Genomic DNA, 19,934 nt, shown 5'->3' on the forward strand with positions numbered 1-19,934 from the left:
GGCAAGCGCGATGCCAGGTGACTTGTGATCATACTGGGGTCAAGGGATAAAGCGGTTGACGCGAATATACGGGCAAGACAGCAGGAATCAGAAATTCAATGGGACTCGAGGTGGGGTACTGGGAGAATACAGTCAAATCTCTTATAATGCATACCCCTCGGTTGGGTCCAAAAAGTATGCATTTTTAGAGAGTATGCATTTCTAGAATTTATTATTTTTTATAACTTTTGGGGTCACTGTAATGGTTTCAAAAGAGCTAAAACTGTGTCTGGAAAATTTCCTGATCAGTGGTGTCCTTGATTGCCATGTTCCGCTTTGGGGGCATGTTGGGTGTAAATAGTACTGTAGGGACAAATTTACGAATGATTTACTCCATGGTAACTAAGGTTGGGACCTACACACTAAGGGTATGCATTTTTGGAGGTGAATTTGGCCCATGATGATCGGTTTTTGGGCCAAAAAGGTATGCATTATGCGAAATCAGAAAGGTATGCATTTTCCCCCGCAAACCGAGTCGGTGAAGCCGAAAATCAATGCATTTCGGAAATTATGCATTATCGGGCATATGCATTATAGGAGATCTGACTGTAAGTGTTTTTCTGCTTGTTATTGTTATGCTTTTTACTCTGGAGCGCCTCAAAAATATGGTACTTGGCGTTTAGGGCTTTCAGTCCTGGGAACCTGGCCATTTCTCGACCTGCCTTCGTGTATGCCTCCCTACAAAGGCATTGTTCACTGCAGACTGCACGCCAACGGGCCCAATAGCGGTTTCGACCCAAAGATCCACCCATAGTACACGAGACACTCACCAACGTCACTTCCAGTCTAACTTTATCGACATTGGAGCGCTTCAAGACCTCGAGGGAGTTGAAGAACGCTGTAGAGAACCAAGATTAGACCCGGACCGACCAATGGAACAACAAAGATCCGTGTTTGTCACTTCTTTCTCGACTCCTTGCATACTTAGACTGTAATCTAGTGTTCAAAAATAAAGATCCTTTTCATGGATATGATCATTCAGTTTATTTTCAGCCTGTAAGTAAGATTTTATATTTTGTGCAAAAAACAAACCTACTGGTAAGGGGCGTCAACCATGGCGACCGGCTTTACCGGACGACGACGACGAGGAGATTTAAAGTCCTGCGATGCTCTTCGTCGGTCAGTCTTTTTTTAATTTTCCCTGAGAAGGTCGTCGACTTCTCGTTCCCCACTCCAAGAACTCGTTTTCGGCGTCAAATCTGAGGGAATTCTTCGGGTATGTTAATTGTTCACTCCATTAGGCAGGCAGAGCGAAACTAGGGTCATAATAGGTATTTAGCGACTTCCTTTTGACCACCTTGTACTGGGCGAACTCTCATCGACAATGTTCGCCCTTTTCACCAAACGCGCTGCCCAAGAGCAGGGTGGTCTACTCAATGGAATTGACCCAACCATTCCCAACGACAGTGATCCCATTCGTCTGTGGATCGTCCAACTTGGCATCATCGTCACCACTGCCTCACTCCTTTCCCTTCTCCTTCAACGAATCCGCCAGCCAAAAGTCATTGCAGAAGTCATCGGTGGAATATTGCTGGGCAAAACAGCCTTTGGTCGAATTCCAGGTTTCACAAAACACATCTTCCCAGACGAGTCCAAGGGATATCTCTCTCTCACAGCCAATATAGGCTTATGTCTATTCCTCTTCATGGTCGGATTGGAGATCGACGGAAGCATCATTCGAAGGAATGCCAAGCTGAGCGCCACAATTGGACTCGCTGGCATGGTCTTACCTTTTGGTTTCGGCGTGTGTTTGTCGATACCGCTGTATAGAGAGTTCATCGATTCGAGCACCGTCAAATTCACGCATTTCATGCTCTTCACCGGCGTTGCCTACTCCATCACTGCTTTCCCCGTCCTTTGTCGTATCTTGACAGAGCTCAAGCTCCTTGACACGACCGTTGGCATCGTCGTACTCAGTGCTGGCGTTGCAAACGATGTCATCGGATGGACCCTGCTCGCTCTTTCTATTGCATTGGTCAACGCAGGTTCCGGTTTGACAGCGCTGTACGTTCTCCTTGTATGCGTCGGGTGGACCTTCTTCGTGCTTTTCCCCTTAAAGCATGCTCTGCTCTGGTTGGGGAGGAAAACAGGTTCCATTGAATCAGGTCAACCGACAATGTTCTACATGACAGTCATCGTCATGTGTTTATTCGGGAGTGCCTTTTTCACGGACATCATCGGAGTTCATGCAATCTTTGGCGCGTTTCTCGTGGGGATCATTGTTCCTCGCAATAATGGTCTGGCCATGGTCTTGGTTGAGAAGTTGGAGGACTTTGTTGGGATCATATTTTTGCCTTTGGTATGTCGTTTCTTTATATCCGTCTCGATGTGCTCAACAACTATATGCATTGCTAGTACTTCACCTTATCCGGTCTCTCTACAGATCTCGGCCTGCTGAATGATGGTATGTTTCTCAATTCTCGGAAAACGGCTACTCGCTTAAGTGTTCGCCACAGGCAAAGCATGGGGTTACACCTTGGCCATCTGCTCTATTTCATTCACTGGAAAATTCGGTGGTTGCACACTCGCTGCCCGTTTCCTCACTGCACCTTCGAACTTTTCCTGGCGTGAATCGGCAACCATTGGGTCGTTGATGTCGTGTAAAGGTCTGGTCGAGCTCATCGTGCTCAATGTCGGTTTAAGTGCAGGCATCCTGAGTCCCAAGGTCTTCTCCATGTTCGTCCTCGAAGCCTTGACGCTCACTTTCTTGACGACGCCTTTGGTAGTCAAATTCTATCCTCCTGATAAAAGGGTCAGAGTTTCAGGGAGTGGAGCGAATTTCAACTCTGTTTCCGACCGGACAGCAGAAGCAGAATCCGGGGAAGTGAAAAAGTCGAGTGAGAGCAGGAGAAAATCAAAGGAGATTGCCTTTGAAGAGAGGAAAAAATGGACGACTTTCACGGTCGTACTGGATAATATGGAACACCTCCCGAGTTTGATGGCGTTCACGCAGTTGGTGAAACCATCCCCTTCGACTTCGACCCGTCATTCTGCTACACCCTCATCATCCTCAACATCTTCGTCTTCTCAAGGACATCAACCCCAGACCATCATTTCATTACACCCCCTCCGTCTCCTACCACTCTCAGATCGTTTACTTTCCTCTACCTTCCATATATCTTCGCATTACACGGACCCAGTATTAATGGTCTACCGAATGTTCCTTCGCCTTCTTCCATGGTCTGAATCCAACGTAGCCGAACCCAAAATCGAAGTGATGGAATCCAACAGTGAAGAAAGAGCCACTTGTGTCACTGGACACGCCGAATCTTCTTCCTCTACAAACTTTGGACACGGCGAAAACAGGAGAACGTTGATCATGATGGGTTGGTTACCTCCTCCTGCCCCTCAAGCTCCTTTGACTCCTCAACCTGCAATGACACCTCGATCAGTCTCCTATAACCCCTTTGATGCGTTGTTCAAGACTGCTACTACTGGCACTCATGTTGATGAAGAAGATACAAGAGATACTACGATGCATGCTCATTTCGTACGCCGAGTGTTTGGGAAAGCTGTAAAGAGCGGGATTGATGCGGGCTTGTTTGTTGAGTTGGCTCATTCGAGGGCTGGGATGACCGCGCTTGGTGGTGGAATTGCAAGTGCAAGTGATGGAGAAGAAACGCATATCTATCTTCCCTTCTTTGGAGGACCTGACGATCGATCGGCTTTGGAATTTGTGGTTCAGCTGTGTGAAGGGAAGAAGAATGTGAAAGCGGATGTTGTCTGGGTACGCGTTGGTAGTAGTGGTGGAGTTGGTGATCAAAAGTCGGTTCTTGGAGATGAAGTTTATACCGCGACGATGACTTCTGCTAAAACGGGTAGAGGAAATGCGGCAGCTGCGGATGGTGCGAATGTATTCGTGGATACGGTGTATCCTTCGATGACGCATGGGGACCGTATACAGTGTGTCACTCTGGATGGTGTGATTTGGGATCGATATTCTACCCTTCCGTTATCGAAGGTGACATTTAGAGAGTTGAATGTCGAGTCTGGGAGGGCGTTGAGAGGTGTCTTGGATGATGTTGGCTCTATGGTGAATCGGAGAACGGTTGTGGTCACTGGGAGATCGAGGAGGTTGGCCGTTGAGAATCATAGTATGGAATTGAAGGAGGCGTTCCATGGAGGGGGAGGGGATGTCAGGAAGACTGTTGGGGATGTTGCTGCAGCGTTGATGAGTAGCGGTGCTTCTATGGGTGTGGATGGTGTGGTTATAATCCAGACTGGAGGAGCGGAATCGTCATGATGCCTTGAACGAAATCTCACGTATTTCTTTCCTTTTTCCTCATACCCATCGCAATTATTTTTTTGATTTTCATGCTCATATCTACCTATACCACCCAAACGACGTACATGAAACCTGTATAATAACTTGGCACAATGCTAACAGAATTTTTTCAACAACAGACCCAGGATCCTCGTGTTGCAAACAAATAATCCCCTTTTCCCTAGAACCGTTCGGGTTGTAAGTAGTAATCCCCTTGGTACTCCCAGCTGTGTATAAAGCGACAACCTCGACGACCCTGCATTATTGGTACTTGGCTCCAGATGAACGTTAACAGTCACGCTTCCGACCACCCCTCGCATTCCTCCACGCCCGGTCCTCTTCCGACATCTATCGAAAACTCCACTCGTTCAGATTCCCCACGCCTCCGAGTCGGGACGCTGACACTGACAGTGACACTGAGATGGCGGTGAGAACAACACAACAAAGGCCAACTCTGAGACTGAGATGGGTAGAGGAGTTGCCGCGGCGTCCGGGTCGGATGTCGATCACCAGCGCCCGTGATCAACCAATCGCAACCACGAAACACTATGGAAGTTTCCCCCTTTCACCTCCACCTACACCACGTACACGACAAGGGACTAGCAACATCAGTGTCATCTCACCCTTCATCATGTCCGAGTCGGTATCGCCAAGAATCTCTGGATGAAGACGATTCAAGACTGAGTAGTCTTGACCCGCAGAGTGGCCCTCGGAAAGGTTCCCAAGTTACCATGACTCCGACGACGGTCAAGGACTCGAGATCGTGTTCGCGCCGTCTTTTAATGTATTTTAAACTTTTGTTTGGGCTTGCGGTGGTCCTCCTCGTCGGCTTGTCTTCATACGCGGTTGTGGCTTGATATTCTTCTCTAACCGATAATGGTCAAAAAGAACAGTTGAGAGCAAGCGAAGAGATGAGTTTGAGAGGATTGCCCTTTCGTTACGTGCAGTGTGTGAAACGGAAGATATCTAATTTATATAGATAGCCGAAAAAACATATTTAAAAAGTGAGGTAGTGTACTTGTCGTGACTCGTACTAACAACCACTAAATACTATACCATAATCGTGAACGAAGTCGTGAAAACATGTCTAGGAATGGAAATATAAATCGATCAAGAATGTAGAACGGGACGGGAAACAGCTAGCAGGTATCGGTAAGCTTGAACAATTCGCCAATATGATATGATACATAACGACAGAGAAACAACACAAAATAATAGAAGCTCCAGATAGATAGGATGGAATGAGAGGAGGACGGGATAGACGAAGTATAGCCATGCAACAGAACAGAGCGAGATATGCATATGGATGCAAAACAGATAGAGTAAAATGATGAGGATCTTCATGAATTGTTCCAGCCTCCGGGGCCGCCATTCCAATAGTGTGTGGTACCAGTCGATGGCCAAGGTTGCGATGTCATTATTGGCTGGGTAGCCCGTGCAAGGGACGGAGGAGACGCAGGCGTCGGTGGTTGTGTATTGGAACTATCATGGTATCCGTCATATACTTCTTGGTGCTGCGGTTGATGGTATTCCAACGGTTCCGACGTCTGTTTCACATCATAGATCGTCGGCCCATACGGCGACTCGTTTGAATACCCTCCACCAGCCCTGCCATTCCCACCTGAATCTGCTGGATTGTGGCCATCAACGCTGGGAGTATTCGCCGTGGACGGATATCCGGGAACATAATACCCCTGCCTTGGACTCGAAGCTGCGGCCGGTGTGAAGGGAGTGGAGGATGCGGTAAATGGACCAGAGGTGTTATGATATGGCGAGTTCGAAGTGGGTGTGGCCATGGTATTTCCGTGACTGTACGGACCGGAATACCCGGCGTCGAAGGAATCTTTGCGCGGCGGAGTAAAAATCTGGGGCTGCTGTGTGTGGTAAGGCTGAGACTGATGTGGGTGGGAATCGTAGTTAGGTGAAGATGAAGAGAATGGCGGTTGAGGGGGCTGGGGGGGAGGGTTTTGAACAGTCATCGACGTTCCTGGGTACTGGATAGAATTCCTTCGAGCGAAATCGCTAACACCATTCCTCTGATGCGTCATCGTGGAAGAACCGGGCGGAACATGCTGATGAACTTCCGAATACCCTGACACCTCGGGAGTAGACATTGGCGCTTCTTGTTTGACCATAAGCGGAAGATGTGTGTGTCCCGCAGCGAAAGACTGGGAAAGTGAGGACGACCTTGATCGATACGCCTGCTGATGCTGTTCCTGAGCTACTGACATCGGCGGTGGCTGGAAAGGCGGATGTGGAGTATGTTGTTGCTGGTTTTGGTGTTGAGGCGCCTGAGTGAATGGTGCTACCACTGCTTTCGATGGTGTGCTCTCCTTAGGGCCCCGCACGCGAAGCCCGAATGCGGGTTTTTTCGTCGGTTTCTTGTGTTCTTTATCCGGCGTCGATACATGATGAGGCGACATGGTAGGATTACGACTGGGCGCTGAGACAGCAGGCGGCAGTGGTGGTGGCACCGGGTAAGATTCATGTCTGTCCACGTCTGCCGAGGAACCGGAATATACTGGCTCTCCGCCCGTAATGTGAGGACGGTTCGCGTCGTTGATCGGCGTGTGGTTAAAGTTGTTGTTAGCGACTGAAGAGGTGGTAGAGGTGGTGGTGGTAGGAGACGTCGTATGAGAGGAATTCTCATCCGACGAAGAGATAGCGGGGTAGACATACGCCGGGTTGAAGCGGATGGATGAGGAAGGATAACACGATTGTGCATGTCCAGATTGTAACGAAACCGTGACCAACTGAGGATGCCGATCGCCACCTTCATCGTCAGAGTTAAGTGGATCACAATCATTATCATGCTTCCTCTTTAACGATGGACTCTGTCCATCCGACCGTGGAGAACTTGAACTCGCTATAGGAATCAAGCCTTCTTCCCCTCCAGCCCCAGCCTTCCGTCGCAATTTCTCGACGATCCTCACAGCTTCTCTTGGTGCCAGAATGTACTCCTCGCCGAGCAATCCTTGTGCGTGACTGTCCCTAGCACATCGCTTCAACAAGCCCAGGGCTATATCGACATCATGCAACGCTGGATCAACCAGGATACTGAGTGGCTGCTTAACAGCAGCATGTGCACAGATCACAGCAGCATCAAATACAGTCCTGGTGAAGGGGTAAAAGTCGAACATCGAAGAGTTTTGCGATCCCCTCTGACCGGAAAGTATTTGACAGGCAGCGATGATCCCATGTGCTGCATTGATGCTCCCAAGGTTCGCTTGATGAGGCGTTGTGGCGTTTTTATGGGGTTGGAGGAATGGAAGATAAATCCTTAGAACCAATCGCTGAGCTATGATGGCGAGTTCACAACGTTGAGCTGTGAGCAGAGGGTCCTCGTTTGCCTTCGGGATGACTTCGACTTCATGGAGCTCCTCTCCTCTCGATTCCTGCATCTCGTGGTCTTCCATAAGTTCGTCTAATTCTTCCTCATCCTCGATGTATTTCTTCCCTGTAGAGACTTTCCAGAAGTCTGGTAAAGAGGCCATCCAATTCTTAACTTCTCCTTCCATCGAAGCCGCCTGCTCAATCGAGTACCCGGCGGGGCCTGGGGCCACCCCCAAACCAAAGCGGGGCGAACTGACTCTCGACTTGATTCCTCTCACAACCTTGACGACTTCGCATTTGACCTGCAATGCCCTCATACTGTTCCTTGACCACGACTGTCCGTCGGGCCCGCCTTCTTCTGGAGGGGGGATACGCAAAGATGAAGGTCCAAAGATCCTGTCATCAACATTGTACACAGGTTGCTTTGTAGAGAACGAGTCGGGCAAAGGCAGAAGAGGGGGTAGCGCGGAGATGTCTGAGATCAAACTTTGATGATTCAGTCAGCAATCTCAAGTGGAAGAAAATGAGAGCGATAAACTTACAGATCGTAATACATGACACTCCACCACATTCGTCTCCTCATCTCTCCCTGGAACAAGGAAAACGGCTTCTTCCTTCGTTTCCGTCCGCAACTCAGTACATCGTCTCCTTTGTCCTTCTCCTTGAACTTTCCACCACCATCTCTTTCTTTGTCTTTCCGTCGTGCAGATCCTTCGACCGATGGTTCACCAAGATCGTCCGGGTCGATGTGGAGCCCTATCTGTCGTGCAATGGCAACAATCCTTCCGATCTGCAGTACCAGAGAGTGGGTCAATTAAATTCATAAGAAGGGAAGGAATCAAAGAAAAGACTGACTAAAGGAACTATGACTTTGCCTGTTGCTGTCCGTAGATTGCTCTTCCTCTGTATTGATTTCCCAGCAGCCCCTTCCGACAGCTCATCGTCATCCTCCATTTTTTCTGCGATCTCATCTCGATCGCCCAGCCCAGTTTTCGCCAAGAAGGCGACTTGTAGAAGGAGCGCTGAGATTATGTCTATCTCGATCACTTCCTCCTCGGACTGCTGCGCGTCGTCATTACCATCATCCTGACCTCGATCAGACTCCCACACCGAAAGCACCTGAGCACTAAGATGATACCAGTAAGATGGGTTTGAAGTGGGGGATGCATACGAGGGGGTGATAGTGTGCGAATGGGAGGATGTAGGATTGGACATTTGAGCCGAGTCAACATCCATTCTATCTTCCTCGTGTGAAGTAGATGAATGTTGTTGCTTTTCCTTGGTGGCCTCGACCAGTCCAATAGCAATGGCTATGCACAGCCATGCGAAGAAGGGTAAATTCCCTAGTTCAAGGGAAGCCTCTCCTTCCATGTCTGCTTCGCTTGTTTGCTTCCTCGAGTTGACGTCTTTGGATCTTGAACCGTAGGGTGACCCACCAGTTGCCCTTTTGCCGAGAAATGGGTGAGGAGACGAGGTTGAGGACTGCGCGACTCCAAAGATCTGGAGCGCCCTCTCCCTCTCCCTTTCTTTCTCCTCCCGTTGTTTGTCCTTTTCTCGGTTCTCCAAACCAGAGTTCGCGGAATAATCTGAGGTTCGGGAAACGAAGGCCTGGGCACGCTCCCGGAACACTGTCCAGTTCATCCAGGGATGACTATGTGTTAAAGTTTGTTCAGCTAGGGCAAGGATTTGTTCAAGGGTGAGTGGCGCAGGATAATGAACACTGGGGGAAGAATAAGGTTGACTTTGCGGACGATGTCGGGGAGGCGAGCCTAACGGATTTTGATAAAAGCGCTCCGCTAATTGCGAGCGCTCAAGTGGGGGCAGCATTGCAAGTAGTTCCATGGTGACTCTCGGGCGCCGTGCAGTTGACGCTACTCCGCCCGCAGATGAGTAGTAGGCAGATATGGGGGGCAACGTTACCTGCACCGGGGGTTTGTTGGACTCTGGAGTTATGTGGAGTTTGTTCAATTGTATGGGAGTGGGTTCTACTTTGACCTCTGAGGGAGATGGTTTCATTCGTTTGGGGCTCGGAAGGAGGGATGAATAGGGGACATTGAGATCGTTGAGCCAAGTAGCGGCGAGATCTTCCAGAGGTATCGCAAGGGATGAACAAAGGGAATTCACTTTGGAACATGACAGAGGTGCGATGTTAGTCGATGGCTGTACTGTCGAAGACGAGGGTGTTGCGTTCGTCGTCAAGTTGGGAAAGCTGAATGGATAGCATGGCTGAAATTGACCTGCAGTTATTTGGGCCAGCATGGTTTCAACTTGGATAAGACGATTGTTCAGAGAATGAAGGTCCCTAAATACAATTTCCTTCAGGAACTGTTCATTCTGGAAAGAAATACGCAACGTACACTTTCTCAGCTGCTGCAGCTGAGTAAATACATCTTGAAACCGTGTCTCGTTTGAGACAACTTCCACAAGGGTTTCTTCGGTCACATTTGAGCTTCAGACGTTTGCACTGTTGATACGGGGGTTCCTCTATTGTTTCTCAGAAGACCTGTGATATTTGACACACCTCTGCGCAGACGACGGTAATTCGGGATCGTATTTGCCTGCATCGAAGAACAGCACCGGTCAGTTCGCCGTACTCTGGTATAATTGAGCATAACGTCTACTTACGGTGCACTTGCGGGGACTTCCATCACAAAGATGGAGGCAGTAGGAGGAAAAAAGAGGAAAATACCCTCGAAAGGGGTGGAGGTCAGCGTCAGAGCAAGTCAGAGCCAAGTTTGACAATTGTCACAACGTTCCGCGCCGGTTACGGCTACTAAATGAATACTTCAACTTTTTTCCCACCATTTCTGTTACTTTTTTCTCAGGTCGTCATGTTCCTAAATGGCCCTGGGCCTAAACATGATCGTCCTATCTTTCGTTCTGTTCCTCCGTTGGTGAAAGTTCCGCATACTCCCCGCCAGGCGTTACGAGCACTAATCAATACTCACTTAACTTATTCACCGCTGCGATCATCTGCATAGATATAAAATATGGGCGCCCTTGATTTAGAAGATCCTAAGGGGATATACGAGCTATTTCAGGTCTCAATTCAAATTCTGTACGAAATTCAGCAAACATGGATGCCATCGTAAGTATCATGATGTCCATCACTTTCAACATTCCCAGCCCGTCTTTTTTTATATAAGTCACAATGTTCTGACCCTCTTCTACTTGCACGGATATCTCCTCTAAAAGGGTTCCTTCGATCATACGAACCTGAAGAAGTAACGTCCTGGCAAGTAGCATCGCGGGAGCGTGGCCGGCGGCAGAATCACGCAACGGGGATGCTAACCATCTGACTTTTTTTCCATGGTTCGAGCCACGTTGCTACCTTGCCACTTGGTGCCACCCTCGTTGCATTAGGTTACATTACTCTTGTTCGCCACAAGTCGCCAACTCTGGAACGAACTCCGGACGATGCCGCCAGCAGCCGAAGCCTCTGAATCGTGAGTTCTACTTTTCCACCATAACGCTGACTTATGAGCAGCAATATCAGATAGCGGGCTGGGCAGACTTGTACAACTATACGCTCTCCCCATCATCCTCTCGGTCGCGGTTTCGATTTCTCAACATAATCACAAGTCGATGCAGACTGTCAGTGGTTTTTACCCTGTAACGGCGTTCTCCATCTCTTCATGATGTTCTCCCGCCTCTGTTGATTTAACGGTCTGAATCCAGCCGCGGGTTCAAAGGAGCCAGGTGACGATCTTACTATTATGGTAGGGACGGAGTATTGTCCAGGCTATTCCAGGCATTAGATGGGTGACGGCAATTAAAAAAGTCCTGTTCTCCAAGTAATACTGGTATGGAACCAGACTCGCAGCTGTTTGACATTAATAATTAACAACTCTCTCGAGACCACTGGGCTCAGGTAGGGATACCCAAACGTTTTTCGGATACCGTTCCGCTGATGGACGGTCGTTTCGTCGACTCTGATCGTATTACTCTGGGAACCTTCCTCGGGACGTCTTCCAAACATATCCTCTCACCAAGCTTGTGACCCAGTCACTTAGGTGAAATGTATTATCCGGAGGTTTGGAATGCGGCGATCTGGTTGAGCAATCAAATTCGGGTATCATTGACTTCGATTGTGCACTTTCGAACCAAGCAAGCTTTCACCCGTAAATAAAGGACAATCATTGTCCTCGAGGCTCGTGAGCAAAAAAAAAGCTGTTAAGTAGGTAGCGCCGAAATGATCAGAAGTTGTTTGTCAAGAAATATAAAGTGGCGCCACAGGCCCCAGGACGCCACTCTTGGGCTGTAATGGCACAGTTGAACCTTTCGCGGGTAATGTCATCCGTCAAAGGATTACAGTTGTAATCGGGTTTGGAGTTTCCAGAAATACATAAGTGATCACAAGCAGAATGATGCTACAATAATGGCATCTGCAAACCCTGGTAAGCCTGTGACTTTAATCCTGCTGCTAATCGTTGATTTAAGTCGGAAGTCAATGTGGACGACTCTTTTGCTTCATTTTGTTAACATACAAAGTCCGCGCTCGCGAAGCCGTCAAGAGTTGTTCACTTAAAACTGCCGAAGGCGGCAGCGTTGAGCTCATTTTCGACGTCGGCGATGGTTCGACTATCAAGTCGTAGGTGATACAGATAATTGGCAGTATCTGAAGCGGTTTCGTCAAAGTTCAGAGTTCGAAATGCTACGACAGGGGAAAACATACTATGTTGATAAGGACGAAGAGTGGTTCTGAAACGCTGACGAACGGCGACAAGCTGAGTAGATGAGACCGAAGTCAACGACGACTCTCATAAACCTCAAGAGTATGGGTTGCTCAAGGCAACAATTCGGCGTTTCGTGGTTTATGCTCCAAATGTTCCCGGCGACAAAAAAGATCAGCCAAAGTTATCGTAGACAGATAGCAAGAGTCGCGCCCCAAGCCGAGGAGCCTCTTCGCAGCTAGGGAAATAACGAGAAAAAGATACACCCAGCGGTTCATCTTTGCTTTGATTGTTGATGATGAGAGTGGCCAACACCCCGACAAGCAGCAGCAAGACGGTATCGGTCACCGAAACTACGAACCAGCCTGAGCAACCATGATAGATATTTCGCATCCACAGGACGAAACATCGAAATGCCTATGAGTGATAATCCTTGGTCAGGGACGAAATGAACCCCCGTTAAAGACATACCAAGACTGCATCTGCCCAGAACCCTCGTGCACATGAACGAGAATACTTTTATGATCATGAAAGGCGCTAAGGTCGGTAAAATTTCGACGTATGATACGAGGGCAATAAAGCCGGTATAAGTTCCTTTAGCCTCATCACCTGGAGCAGAATGAGTATTATGTACCAAAAGGCGAAATCTCACCATATCCCACACACTCGATGACGGGTCCCACGAGCCTGAGACAGATTCATCTTTCCTGGGGGGTGGTGGTGGGTGGGACAGCGGGGATGGAATGGCATCCCGAAAACGAGCATCTAAAGAGGTGACTCGAGTGGCCCGACAAGATCGAATGATCCACTTTTCTCTTCCGTTCGGTCCCTGAAGTTCCAGAGGCACAATGTCGCCGCATTACTGTCCAGAGCATCCCGCTTCTCACGACGATCGTCCAATTCAGCGAGGTCAGATTGCCACACAGAACTAGCATACGTACACCAGTGCTTAGCCTAAGTCGTACTCCGGTGTTCAACAGCCCTCGCTTCCTCAACATACGTCTTCATCAATCCCACAACCTTCTTCATGTTCTGGCTGAACTTAGCCGACACAGGTACTACGTCGAGCTTGAGGGGCTTTCCCCAAGAGTCAATTACCCCCATTTCCGAGTGGACAAAGGCCTCTAAATGTTTCAGCTTAGCCTTCGCCGCTTGAACAGCAACGGGATCGCCGTCACCCGCCAGTAAGTCTGATTTATTGGCAATCACCAAACGCGCCTTGTGGCTCATTCCCGGCTGGTATTGCTCCAATTCCTCTCGAAGAACAACGAGTTCATCCCAAGGTGCGGGGTTTGAAAAATCCACCACGTATACGAGGGCGAGGGAACGTTCCATAGAACGAAGGAAGGAGTGTCCCAGTCCGACATTTGCAGATGCCTGGCTGATGAGACCAGGGTTGTCAGCAATAGTGAAACGGAATGACTCTAGAAGGTCAAAGCGATGGCCTGATCCAAAGCCGTCAGTAGTTGATGCCTGGGACTGATTTCGAGTCAGCGAATACGCCAACTCTCCTTTCTCCAACTTTTCTTGTGCTATTGCTTCTTCGACAGAGGTTTCCTCGTGTACGACATGTTGCGAAAGGCTGCCTTCAAATGTGCCGTCGTCCGCTATCCGTACGACACCCACAACTGGGTTGAGAGTGGTAAACGCATAACCTGCAACCTCCGTCTTTGCTCGTCCTCCGGTGACAGAACGTAGAAATGTGCTTTTTCCAGCGTTCGGCATCCCAACGAGACCGATATCGGCGAGTAACTTGAGTTCCAGAACAATGGTTATACGCTCCCCCTCGTGGCCTCGAGTCGCAAATTTAGGAGACCGATTCTCTGCTGACTGAAAGTAAGGATTGCCCATGCCACCCAAGCCTCCAGATGCCACCAGATGACCAAAGTTCTCCTTGCGCGGTAGACCCAAAGGGGCACTGGGATCATTTTCAGCCTCGTCCATCTTGTCCAGATCCAAAAATATGGGTGCCTCTGTCTCTCTCTTCCTACGTGCATATCTTCTCTCCCTCTCCTGTTTATACAGCATATCTTCTGCTTCTTTGAACGGATCTCTTTCCAGGTTGGAAGCTCCGTGTCTCGGATAGTGCATCCATCGGTTTTCCCTCATTTTCGCCTGTTTCTCACTCGCATCCAAACCCTCCAACGCCTCCTCTTCGGCCTCCCATTCGTCCTGGGCGCGCCTGGGATCTCCACGAGGGATTTCACGAACTACAGTACCAAGAGGTACGCGTACGATCAATGGGGACCCGTTTTTCCCGTTTTGCCACGTCCCTTGACCGTTTCCTCCCCGTTCGCCTCTGACGCGTTTTGCAACGGTTGAAAGGCTGGTGAGTTCAGGAGTTGGAAGAATATACACGTCTCCACCACGACCACCGTTTCCTCCTGAAGGCGGACCAAAAGGAATGAATTTTTCGCGATGAAATGCTACACATCCATCACCACCTTTGCCTACAAATTAATCGCTTTTGGTTACATCCGTGGTCCGACATTGTGGGAGGGTGTATGCGACGTACCTCCACGAACATTTATGATTAGTTCGTCTAGAAAACCGTGTCCCTAGAGCTAAGTTTGAGAACGCATTTCACTGGAAGAAAAAAAAATGATGAAAAGCAAAAGCGCACCCCTTGTTGCCGCTTCCAATCCGTCTTCCGTTTTCTCTGATATGCTTCATACTCTTCGCTGGACAATCGGTTTTGAGAAGCCTGGTTCTTTAGGCTGGATACCGTAGAAAATGGGAAGGACCGTTTACATAGCGTTATAGTGGTATTGGTGAGGGAAAGAGAACGAAACATGTATGATAACGCCGGGTTGTGCGGTTGTCAACAAGTCATGGGTCAACTTCGATTTATTCATTTTTTCCCATGTGTATCTACATACTTACTCAGGAAGACTGCTTATTCTGGTTAATTTTCGCTGCACCCCGTCTTTTTCTTTCGGACACTAATGATGCAGAAAGCTGAGCAAAGGTTCACAACGGCAAAACAGCGGACCGTCGGAAATTGGCTGAGCTAAGCACGATACCTCAATACAGGCTTACACTCCTGTGACGTCATTACGAACGTCTCGCTTCAACGACGACTAAACACTCGAACTTGCTCTCAACCACCATCATCTACCATGGAAGGCTTACCGATTGATATGTCGCACCCAAGGGTGCGCGAATACCTCTCACTTGTACGGTTAGTCGCGGTATTTTCCTTTTCTCCTCCACGTTATAGTAAATTGGATGCATAGACTTCAAGTGTTGACCCCACTCTCGCTGTTAATCAACGTAGCTTCTGTAATTGTGTGTGCGGTTGCAGTCAATCCCTCCCTTGGTGAGTCTATTCCTTTCTTCTATTCCGTGCTTCGAATTATTGAGTGTATTAAAGGCGCCGTCGCACGGCGTTTTCCCACGTCCATCACTCCAAAAACAATTCTCGTGTCGATATATGTCGCCGTTTTATTTTTGGGACAACTGGGATACTGTCTACTCTTGGTGCTTGCCAGAAAGCCCGAGACGAAAGTGTGTAGCTCTCGATCATGAAATCGATACTGGGCTGACTATCATGGCAGAAAACACTGACCAGTGGCGTAGGACTAGCTCTGGTATTTGCGAATTGGGTAATGGCATTATGGGCAGTATCTTGGGTGAGTGGGGATACTCTTCAGATTGATCGTGCCATTTACTATGATAACTGTAAAGGTTTTTGAATGGTTCTTATTCTCTACCATTCTCCAAGGACTTTTACTGCTCTTGCTCTTATACTCTAACATCGTCCTCCTCGTATATCACCAACCCACTGGGGAACGTATTTTTGACATCATGTTCATCCATGCTCCTATTCGCTTCTTTCTCGTCCTCCAGATTGCCTTGATGTTCCCGCTCTCACTCTTGTAAGTCGTGTTCTAATCGCCTCCTCCTTATCACCTCACCCTCTCATTCTTCTAGCATCACCTTGGGATTAACTTATCCTCATGCTACCGATCCAGGCCATCCCATTGATTATACCGCACATCATTGGCCAGGTTTTGGCGTCGTATTCGGCACCAATCTACTCGGTCTCATCGTCGTCATTCTCAGGCGTGATATCGTCTGGTGTGTTGCCGCAACGTGGATTTGCATCAGTATCTGGGCCCAAAGACCTAAACCCAACTCTGTATATGTGAGTTGCGTAAAGTCCGGTTTTAGCACCCCCACCTAATCAAGAGTGTCTTCTTTACAGGTCACCACGCTGTTATTCATCATTCTACACCCTGTCGCTCTCGTTGGGACGTACATATATCATTATTTCTTCGCTCGGGAACAGGGCGTCGCACTTCCTCCTGACGACGACCATCCAGGGTTATATCGCAGAAACAATCAACAAGAGCACCCGTCGTCGAACCCGCAGAACGGAACGGGCGAGCAAAGAGCTCCCAGAGAGGTTGATGCCGAAGCAGTGTGGGGTTGAAACTCCCATGTGCTCCAAAGAAGTGCCGTCCATTCTTACCAGTAGCCTGTGCTGTCGAATATCCTGTTTCAAAAATCTTCTAGTCTCCCAATTATATTTCCCAGTCAAGCTTTGAATCCCCCTTTGTGATTGTCGAACCTATCCACGTACTCAACTGCTTCTCAGTTGTGGAGGTATGTAAATTCTTTGGCACTTCTGTTCGATTCGTGGATAGCGAGGCAAGGATAACCGGTACCGGCACCGTAGTCTATTGAACTTCGTAAGGGCAATGAAAGAGGCATAGTTTCGGAGTCGTACTCTTAGTTGTACGCGTCGCTGACTTATTTACCGACCCGGTTTTGATTTAGCGCCGCGGGTCGGGTCAAGTCACCTATCAAGATCACTCATATAATCGGGCGAGTGTTACCTGATAGGCATACAGTAAGTAAGGAAGACTTCAGCGCCAATTGACATGCTCACGAGGTGGTACTTCCTTCGTACGGTTTTATGCATTAAGGCAGGAAAGACTAGACGACGAGCGTTAAAATAGCCGCCGAGCACCGCGACCACGAGCGCTCATATGAGTCACACGAACGTTACGCTCTGCTCTCATCCCGTATGGAATCCAAGGGGAAAATTACCACAAATGCCCTCGCTCGGGACTCGTGGTCGTCAATACCATCAAAGCTGGTGAAACGGACCATCAACGTTATTCCGTTCTGCTCGGAGAGACATACCTGTGAACTTGCACATGCTCCCACCCATTACTATACAGGATCAGAATCAGTCATCCGAACAATCCTTGCAAGGCCAAGCAAATCTTGTGATTCTCAAACAGTTCGCTCGTGGAAATTGAGCGAAGTTCCCGTCTTTGCATTCTTGCATGTAAAGATGGTGGTGCATGGTCGAACAGCTGGCTGGGTTCTTTTTGGTGCCTTGGCCTGAAACACTCAATTCCGATACCCACTGTCCAGAAATAATCCCTTCAGGCTTCGGTCTTCTTAACTCCCGGTGTTCTCCCCACGGCTATAGGGCTTGAATGACCTATCTTATTTATACATCAGCTCCAGCGGCACACATTATTTGTACCCTCTCTCTCCCAACTCCAACAGACGAATGTCCAAAACGCAACCATCTACTACTGTTAGCGACGCCCGAGCCTCTAATTCTCTGAGGAAGGAGGACAGTATCAGCCATTTGTCGCATGTTACTCCCGAAGAACAGGAATACGTCAAGCCGAATCGATGGTGGAAGTATCGGTTCGTCGTCATTTTCCTTTCTTCGCCAGTATACCACTCACAATCGACGGTTTCTTGAACCATTAGACAAGGGCTCAGACCATACGCAGCTGAGTTTGCGGGGGTTATGATGATCATCATATTTGGGGACGGCGTTGTCTGCCAGGTAGTCTTGTCCAGTAACACCGGTGTTGCTAGTAGTCCGAAGGGTGTGAGTAATTGCTTTTTCATGTTCCAGCCGCTCTATTTGCTGACTTATCCTTTACAGGAATATCTTTCCATTAGTTTTGGATGGGCCATTGGTCGGTTAAATTCATTCAACACCCGTTCTTTTCCTTTTCTCACCATTACGCCTCCTCCTCCGTCAGGTGTTGCAGTGGGAATATGGATTGCAGCTGGAATATCTGGGGCTCACCTTAATCCTGCGGTAAGCATTGATGTCAACCTTCACGTCAACTCAATATGAAATCTTTTCTGGCCAGGTGACTTTAGCGCTCGCCACCTTTCGCGGGTTCTCATGGAAAAAGGTTCCTGGTATGACAGTTTTCCACCAGTCTGAGATTTTAGTCCTTACCATATGGTCGTTTTCACTCAGGGTACTGCTTCGCGCAGCTAATGGGCGCATTAGTCGGTGCAGGAATTGTCTACGCAAACTATATCCATGCCATCGATATTTTTGAGGGGGGCAGACACATTCGTACCTTGAAAACAGCAGGATTATTTTCCACCTACGCAGTATGTCTCTCCCCCATCGTAGGACTTGGACATCCTGTCTAACTGAAAGACTCCAGCTGGACTACATGACAAACGTGTCCTGTTTCTTCTCGGAATTCATGGCATCCGCTGTATTGTTAATCGCCGTTTTCGCCGTCATCGACAAGGGAAATCATGCTGCACCACCTGGTTTACCCCCACTTCCACTTTTTATTCTCATCCTCGGGATCGGAGCATGTCTCGGAATGCAGACAGGTCAGTAATTTTACTCTCGCGCGCGTCATGCAAGTATTGTATTGCTTAAACCCGTGAACTCTAGGATATGCAATCAATCCCGCTCGTGATCTGGGTCCTCGTATTCTTACCGGTATGGTCGGTTACGGGGCCGCTCCTTTCACGTTCAGAAGGTGTGTCATTTTTTTCGTCTCTTATCAGTCCCCGCGTCCTCTTAAGCCTTTCCCATTTTCTATATAGCCATTACTGGTTATGGTGCCCCGTTATAGCACCTGTCTTCGGTGGCCTCACCGGAGCATTCTTTTATGACTTATTCCTATATGACGGAGAAGATAATCAGTTATACAGGTGGCTGCATAAAACGTACGTTTACTTTTCTCTCGTCCTACTGATTTTAGACTTACATCGCTTCTTCGCAGAACGCCGTCCCCTGAGCGACGAAGTGAAGAGAGTGTTGCTTGAGTTGAAGTTATTCTACTAAAGGATACTTCATCTCCGTGTATTTGTATCATGACTCGGTGGCGAGTGTTGTCTTTGTAGTATGAATTGTCATGATTTGCATGGCTTTTACGTTTTTTACATTGTACTATCGTTCAATGTAGAAGGAAAATTCAGGTGCAGTTTCGGGAGTTTTCCCAATCCGAAGGCCAAATGTGTGAGTGTATACAATGGTTCTGGTCTGTTATATTTGGTCCGACAGAATACTTTGTTTAATTTTAATTTTAATTGTGCCTTCGGTACGCTAAACTCGGAGACAGACTCCATTAATCTTGTCCTTCGCTGGGTTGGTTCCGGCGTTACTAACGTTCCGGTGTTTTCTACGTATGGGACGCGAAACGGAACTTTGACTTCAGTTTCAGGGTCAATGTTGGACTTTGGATGCCGGACCAATGTCAGTGTGCTCGCTCGAATTGAAGACTCGGATGGAAGCTCCCACCGGCAATTTGAAGTCTGGATCTGAGGTCTCGAATGGTGCAGCGACAGACTCTCAATCATCCTTCAAGATCGGCGGAAACTGAACATGC

The 19,934-nt window shown here is 48.4% G+C and overlaps 6 protein-coding genes across 7 annotated transcripts; 3 read left to right on the forward strand and 3 right to left on the reverse strand.

Annotated features, from left to right (window-relative positions):
• Positions 1–764: 764 nt before the first annotated feature.
• Positions 765–4,441, forward strand: E1B28_006476 (uncharacterized protein). Its single transcript, XM_043151148.1, has 3 exons — positions 765–2,338; positions 2,395–2,443; positions 2,496–4,441. Exons 1-3 carry the CDS (start codon positions 1,364–1,366, stop codon positions 4,280–4,282), a joined length of 2,811 nt encoding a protein of 936 aa, XP_043012241.1. The 5' UTR covers positions 765–1,363; the 3' UTR covers positions 4,283–4,441.
• Positions 4,442–5,215: 774 nt separating this feature from the next.
• E1B28_006477 (uncharacterized protein) lies at positions 5,216–10,372 on the reverse strand. The gene is made up of 6 exons (XM_043151149.1): positions 10,262–10,372; positions 10,158–10,194; positions 9,994–10,100; positions 8,492–9,938; positions 8,179–8,426; positions 5,216–8,122 (listed from the first exon to the last, which is right to left on the reverse strand). Exons 1-6 carry the CDS (start codon positions 10,282–10,284, stop codon positions 5,644–5,646), a joined length of 4,341 nt encoding a protein of 1,446 aa, XP_043012242.1. The 5' UTR covers positions 10,285–10,372; the 3' UTR covers positions 5,216–5,643.
• Positions 10,373–12,583: 2,211 nt separating this feature from the next.
• Positions 12,584–12,964, reverse strand: E1B28_006478 (uncharacterized protein; the record flags this gene model as incomplete). The annotated part of the gene is made up of 2 exons (XM_043151150.1): positions 12,584–12,726; positions 12,781–12,964. 2 exons carry the CDS (start codon positions 12,962–12,964, stop codon positions 12,584–12,586), a joined length of 327 nt encoding a protein of 108 aa, XP_043012243.1.
• Positions 12,965–13,263: 299 nt separating this feature from the next.
• On the reverse strand, positions 13,264–15,103 carry E1B28_006479 (uncharacterized protein; the record flags this gene model as incomplete). Its single annotated transcript, XM_043151151.1, has 3 exons — positions 13,264–14,759; positions 14,825–14,867; positions 14,933–15,103. 3 exons carry the CDS (start codon positions 15,101–15,103, stop codon positions 13,264–13,266), a joined length of 1,710 nt encoding a protein of 569 aa, XP_043012244.1.
• A 262-nt stretch (positions 15,104–15,365) lies between these two features.
• Positions 15,366–16,818, forward strand: E1B28_006480 (uncharacterized protein). Its single transcript, XM_043151152.1, has 7 exons — positions 15,366–15,490; positions 15,546–15,628; positions 15,683–15,816; positions 15,867–15,941; positions 15,997–16,187; positions 16,243–16,456; positions 16,517–16,818. The coding sequence occupies exons 1-7, from the start codon at positions 15,429–15,431 to the stop codon at positions 16,742–16,744; spliced, it is 987 nt and encodes a 328-aa protein (XP_043012245.1). The 5' UTR covers positions 15,366–15,428; the 3' UTR covers positions 16,745–16,818.
• A 500-nt stretch (positions 16,819–17,318) lies between these two features.
• E1B28_006481 (uncharacterized protein) lies at positions 17,319–19,527 on the forward strand. 2 transcript variants are annotated; one of them, XM_043151154.1, is made up of 9 exons: positions 17,319–18,172; positions 18,230–18,263; positions 18,330–18,388; positions 18,444–18,495; positions 18,557–18,696; positions 18,753–18,930; positions 18,995–19,082; positions 19,150–19,272; positions 19,329–19,527. In XM_043151154.1, the coding sequence occupies exons 1-9, from the start codon at positions 18,089–18,091 to the stop codon at positions 19,369–19,371; spliced, it is 801 nt and encodes a 266-aa protein (XP_043012247.1). In that variant the 5' UTR covers positions 17,319–18,088; the 3' UTR covers positions 19,372–19,527. The 2 variants fall into 2 exon arrangements, with proteins under 2 accessions (XP_043012247.1, XP_043012246.1); XM_043151153.1 differs by having other exon boundaries at positions 17,319–17,982; positions 18,049–18,172; positions 18,230–18,388.
• The last annotated feature ends 407 nt before the right edge of the window (positions 19,528–19,934 follow it).

This window comes from Marasmius oreades, chromosome 3 (genome assembly GCF_018924745.1).
Source record: "Marasmius oreades isolate 03SP1 chromosome 3, whole genome shotgun sequence".
Classification (NCBI taxonomy): domain Eukaryota; kingdom Fungi; phylum Basidiomycota; class Agaricomycetes; order Agaricales; family Marasmiaceae; genus Marasmius; species Marasmius oreades.

Bases quoted from the DNA above. Each gene is read 5' to 3' on its own strand.
- E1B28_006476 (XM_043151148.1), top strand. From the start codon at position 1,364: ATGTTCGCCCTTTTCACCAAACGCGCTGCCCAAGAGCAGGGTGGTCTA. The intron at 2,339-2,394 runs GTATGTCGTTTC...ATGCATTGCTAG, and splicing joins GGATCATATTTTTGCCTTTG to TACTTCACCTTATCCGGTCT. The intron at 2,444-2,495 runs GTATGTTTCTCA...TGTTCGCCACAG, and splicing joins TCTCGGCCTGCTGAATGATG to GCAAAGCATGGGGTTACACC.
- E1B28_006477 (XM_043151149.1), bottom strand. From the start codon at position 10,284: ATGGAAGTCCCCGCAAGTGCACC. The intron at 10,101-10,157 runs GTGTGTCAAATA...CCGTATCAACAG, and splicing joins TTACCGTCGTCTGCGCAGAG to TGCAAACGTCTGAAGCTCAA. The intron at 9,939-9,993 runs GTACGTTGCGTA...AATTGTATTTAG, and splicing joins GCTGCAGCAGCTGAGAAAGT to GGACCTTCATTCTCTGAACA.
- E1B28_006481 (XM_043151153.1), top strand. From the start codon at position 17,840: ATGTCCAAAACGCAACCATCTACTACTGTTAGCGACGCCCGAGCCTCT. The intron at 18,173-18,229 runs GTGAGTAATTGC...TATCCTTTACAG, and splicing joins TTGCTAGTAGTCCGAAGGGT to GAATATCTTTCCATTAGTTT. The intron at 18,697-18,752 runs GTATGTCTCTCC...GAAAGACTCCAG, and splicing joins GATTATTTTCCACCTACGCA to CTGGACTACATGACAAACGT.
- E1B28_006480 (XM_043151152.1), top strand. From the start codon at position 15,429: ATGGAAGGCTTACCGATTGATATGTCGCACCCAAGGGTGCGCGAATAC. The intron at 15,629-15,682 runs GTGAGTCTATTC...AGTGTATTAAAG, and splicing joins TGCAGTCAATCCCTCCCTTG to GCGCCGTCGCACGGCGTTTT. The intron at 16,457-16,516 runs GTGAGTTGCGTA...TCTTCTTTACAG, and splicing joins CTAAACCCAACTCTGTATAT to GTCACCACGCTGTTATTCAT.